This window comes from Orbicella franksi, chromosome 2, assembly GCF_964199315.1.
Source record: "Orbicella franksi chromosome 2, jaOrbFran1.1, whole genome shotgun sequence".
Taxonomy (NCBI): domain Eukaryota; kingdom Metazoa; phylum Cnidaria; class Anthozoa; order Scleractinia; family Merulinidae; genus Orbicella; species Orbicella franksi.
The window spans coordinates 7574512-7579511 of NC_138146.1; the positions used below are offsets into that span (position 1 = coordinate 7574512).

Genomic DNA, 5000 nt, shown 5'->3' on the forward strand with positions numbered 1-5000 from the left:
CAGTACTACATGTAACATTTTAATTACTAACTATGTCAGTTCCACGAATTTCAGGCCCTTGAGCGAATTAAAATATTTTGGTATCCATCATCCAAAGAGGTTTTTACCAGATGAACTTTCGTTATCCCATGCAAAATTTAAGCCCTGTCTATTTGAACTTACATGCAATAACAGTTGGAATAGTTTTCAATTTTAAATCAAAACAAATGATAAAATTGTAACTTAGTTGAGGTCCAACCAAGAAGAGTCTCACCACAGTGACACTGCTTGAAACTTGATCACAAAATATTTACCATGAATAACCTTCCATCAAAACATATCATCAGTCAAGATAAACCCAGGGGTTTCAATAACGTTTTCAGCAGAAGGACAACTGGTTTTCACTGGCAGGCAAAAATGTTAGAACTTAACTTTACTATAAGAAAAACTTTACCTGGATGGTCAAACCAGTTGAGCAACATCATCTTCAAATATTCACTGCCACTCAATTTGCCTGCAGGTGCCTGGCCCTTAATGTGCAGTTCCAGAAAATGTCCATACTCCCCCCACAGAAGGGAATGGAATTTCCTGGAGGGGGGGGGGGTGGGGGGCTCTATGAGACCAAAAAATGTAAAGAAATGTATGAAGCTTAGCTGGAATTTCCAGAGGGGTGGGTAAGTGTTAGAAAAAATCCCTTCTGTGGGGGAGGTATGGATATTTTCTGGAAGTACACGATGAAACCCCAGTTAATCTTGAAAAATTCCCATAGAAGATTGACTTATGAACTATACGTGCATACATGTCATGTGCACTATAGAAGTTCCGGAACATTTTTTAAGTTCTATGAATATCAGCATCATACTGTAGTTAGCACTGTAGCAACTTAGGGTAGCATTAATGAAAAATGACAATTTTATTAACAACTTGTGTCACATTACCTCAGTAACTGATAATCTGTCACTAATCTCACCATGCTGCTTCACAAGCTCTTTCAAGTGTGGCTCAAGAATACTTATGAGGTTTGATGACAACCTCACTTGATTCACTAATTAAAAACAAAACATTTGTATACATGTACATGGTGTATCTGTGTTTGCTTTAGAGGCATAAACTAGATACCATAAAACCCTGATACATATACCTCACAAGCACATTAGGAGAACTATTTTGAGGGCAGTGCAAGGGTATTCTCCTTATGTGATTTTACTTTCTGTGAAACGTGAATTTAGGAAATTATTCTTTGTGATCCGTGACCTGAAGGTTTTCCATGACCCGTGAAGAACTTGAATTATTAACCGATGTTTGCGATTTCACCACTCTATTCTACATTATTTTGAGACACAAGTCCTTCGAATGCCGGGTTAGAGTTGCCTGTCGAGAGTGACTTAGGTATGTGATTTGCAACAGGGAGCCTTGACTTAGCTTTTCATGATTGTGCTTTCTTCAAACACTCTTTCTAGTGTAAGAGCAGATTATTAAAAAGAGTATCTTACTTGCTTGTTTTTGTGATTCAGGAAAACGGAATTTTCATATCCATGATTGAATACTGATCCTCAATTTTTCCTGTTCGTGAACCGTGCCAGAGACGCCCCTGTATGACCTTCTATTTTCAACAATACCACATGTATATAATAGACCAATTTCGATAAATTGAAATTCAGCCTAAAACAGTAGACCTCAGCATGAGGCTCTGGAGAATAACTACAGAGTTTGTGGGGTTTATTCCCCAGAGCCTCATGCTGAGGTCTATTGTGCTAGGCTGAATTTTAATATGTCGATATTGGTATATTAGAGATACCGTTGTTGAAAGGGTTTTTTTCACTGAAAATGTCTTCCTTTTTGGGACTACCTGCTTTTCCTTATTTCCTAGGAAGGGCTCTCAAGTGCACATCTTCTTACTGGCCCAACATTGGCCATTTGCCACCAACTTCTTGAACTGACGTAGGTGATAGCAGACGGTTGGCTCGAATGGAGAGGGAGGGGAAGGTGAGGGTAAAATGTGCAAAGAGAGGGGTGGGTAGCCAAATGATGAAAAGCTTAGTATAGTGAAACACCTTTCTTTGCAACATGACCATAGGCAAAAAGCCCTGACCAAGGAAATATAAATTATATCTATTATATGGTCTAATAGACAATGGGCCTTTCCAGAGTGGTGTGAAATTAAGATGTAAAATATAAATGACGGACACAAATTATATTTAACATTATAACATGACTAAAGCAAAGCACGCACCCTGATTGGTTAATTTAGCGTCTACTATTTGCCCATGGGTGTACGCTGCTGACGTGTGTGCTAACATTTACAAAGCAAATCCTTTGACAGACATTGTTTCCAAAGTAATGGCCGACGTTCTTTTGCCAGAAATGCGAAACTGTCTTCACGGTTGTCTGAAGATGAAACTTTATCGAGCTACTGGTGTGCAGTCGGTTGTCATGAAGGAATTTTCGTGCACTTGTTTTCTCTTGTCATGTAGGACTACACGAACATTTTTTTGTGATGTAGCTCAATAAAAGGACCTCTGTTGTTCCAATGTCTCAATGTTATGTTATAAAACAAATGGTAAACGCCATAGCGTGCACTATTGAGTTATGGATGCACTTGGGAGATTTGCTAAGCACTCAAGAAGCTAGAGTTGCACTCGGCTATCGCCTTGTGTGACTCTTACGCTTCTTTCGTGCTTAGCAACCTCCCGCACGCATCCATAACTCAATAGTACATGCTATGGCGTTTACCATTAATTTTGTTAAATCTCGCTTACTTTTATAAACAAATGATGCCGCTTAATGAAGGGGATACTGATCCATCTCAAGCACGACAACCTGATGTTTTGTAAACCGGCACTACCGCATAGCTGACAGACCCGTCTATTTACAGGGCTTCTAGTATAATATGGTCGTTTCGCCAACGTCGGTAAATCAGTGAAAAAGCAGGCGAAACGACAGCTTTAATATATACCCTAGAGTTAAACCTTACCTTTAATGAGTAACCGCTGTGTTCGAAAAGCTGGACTACCCTGAATGACAGCTACTTTCAATCCTTTTAAAATTTGACGAAACATTCCAACTAAGATAAGGAAATAAATGATCTTTCGCTACATTTTCAGACAAACAAAATCCTGTTACTCGTCCGCCATATTGGATTTTATAATGAAAATCCGCTGGATGTAATGCACGCATCTCCTGTTCCTCGACCCAGCTCTCCCTTGATGATGTGTCTGCTTTGCATGCTGTGACGCATTGCTCCGCGTGGTGGGGTAACTATAAATTAGCCAGTGAGGGAACGTGTGTGAAATATCTGAATTCTCCTCCGTGTAGCGGCGTTTATGCTCGTCTTTTATTCACCCTTTGATAGTTTAAGAGTTCGGCTGATGATACATAATTGAAAAGAGCTTGGTAAGCATTAATATGCGGAAAAGCGAAGCCGTAAAACAACTAACTTCGTGCCACGAAGTACAAGGCGACGTGGAACACAAGAATTTTGAGTTCGTACCAGACATGGTCGGCGATAAAATCTCTAGTTCTTCAACTGATGAAATTTCACAGGTATATAGGACTTTTTTTCGTTTACAGACGCTTGTTAAAGTAATTTTGAGGAGCTTACAAGCTTGTTGAGCACAAAACTCATTCTTGTACACACCGTGTGTGGCTTGTTTATTCCACGTGGTCCACAGTTCGCTCATTTTACTCGAAGAAATGGAAATAACGGGAAACATTAGTCTTTTAACTGCTAAATCACCGAATTTTCAACATAAGTTCAATTCTTTTAAATTATAAAGTAAATGTTGTTTTAGGGATGGTTTCTGAAATTAATCGTTTCTGGAAAAGGGCCATACGAAGACCCTTTGATCATAAATTGGTTAAAACCCACTAGCCTTTTATGATGCCCTCGTACCGAGCTTCGTTTTTATTGTTTCATAAGCCTTTGGTAGTATAGACTGTGTCATTTTGTATGGTATCTTTGACTGTTATATAAGAATTACCCAAGTTAGTGTTTAACCTTGAAATATTCTTTTTGTACACAGCTTGTAGAGATTGCACCTTTTAATAATTTTAAGTTTGCTTGTTTTATTTTTCTCTTGGGAATAGCACAACATGGGAAGTAATGGCAGTCTTCAAAGTGACTTAGAAGAAGGAGAATTAATTGAAGGTATATCATAAAGCAGTGTGCAGTCATGACTGTGTATCACTTAAGGGTGGTTTTTACTAGCGACGCAGTCTGAGCGGGAGTCAGTCATAGTTAGGGTCGTAAGAATGCTTACGACACAGTGAAATTTGAAGTTCGGAGTCATATGCAGAGTTATAAGCTCAATGGAATCTGAGTTTGAAGAATCAATGTTTCCATTTCTTTAGATTCCATTTACGACTCGGTCGCTTATGATCCAGTGAAAACTAGAATGTTGGAGTCGAAGCAGAAGTAGAAGAACTAACCAGTCACAAGGCTGTGAATCAAGAATGAAGCATTGTGATTGGATTATTCTTCCACTTTTGCTTCCGACTTCAACAATGTAGTTTTCACTTGATCATAAGTGACAGTGACATAAGTGGAATTGGTACTCTGCCTCTGATTCCACTGGTTTGATTTTCACTAGATACATGTACGTAGTATCACTCCACTTGTCTCATTACGACTCGCGCAGACTAGGACTCTGACGTTAGTGAACATCAACCTTTAGGTCTCAAGAGGTTCAGGGGCTTTAACCAGACTTAACCAATCAGTGACATCAATGTATTCAATAAGTAACCAATGGGTAATTGATAGGTAGTCAGTTGATTAGTCATAGATTATCGCCATTGATCATTTAATTTATTTTACTATGCACACTGTAAAGTGCTTTTGGACATTTACAGAAAGAGCACTATATAAATGACTGTTATTATTATTATTATTATTATTATTATTATTATTATTATTATTATTATTACCCTAATGCTGGAAAATGCTGGCTTGTTACGAAGCCTGATAAGGAGGAGACCGTTAGGAGCATCTTTGAAGAAACAGCAATCAACATCACCACAGAAGG

The 5000-nt window shown here is 38.6% G+C and overlaps 2 protein-coding genes across 3 annotated transcripts in view; one reads left to right on the top strand and one right to left on the bottom strand.

Moving 5' to 3' along the window:
- The window catches only part of LOC145479908 (peptide chain release factor 1-like), an 18962-nt gene extending 15797 nt beyond the window's left edge, over window positions 1-3165 (bottom strand). For both annotated transcript variants that reach the window (XR_014048477.1, XM_081458384.1), the window contains exons 1-2: window positions 2954-3165; window positions 918-1024 (exon numbers count right to left, since the gene is read on the bottom strand). Coding sequence is in view for 1 of the 2 variants with exons in the window: in XM_081458384.1 (XP_081314510.1) it covers window positions 918-1024; window positions 2954-3038 (192 nt within the window). In the remaining variant the exon portion in view is untranslated. The remainder of the gene's footprint in view (window positions 1-917; window positions 1025-2953) is intronic.
- A 71-nt stretch (window positions 3166-3236) lies between these two features.
- The window catches only part of LOC145479899 (uncharacterized), an 11438-nt gene continuing 9674 nt past the window's right edge, over window positions 3237-5000 (top strand). The window contains exons 1-2 of the mRNA XM_081458375.1: window positions 3237-3522; window positions 4066-4126. Coding sequence (XP_081314501.1) covers window positions 3385-3522; window positions 4066-4126 — 199 coding nt within the window. The 5' untranslated portion in view covers window positions 3237-3384. The remainder of the gene's footprint in view (window positions 3523-4065; window positions 4127-5000) is intronic.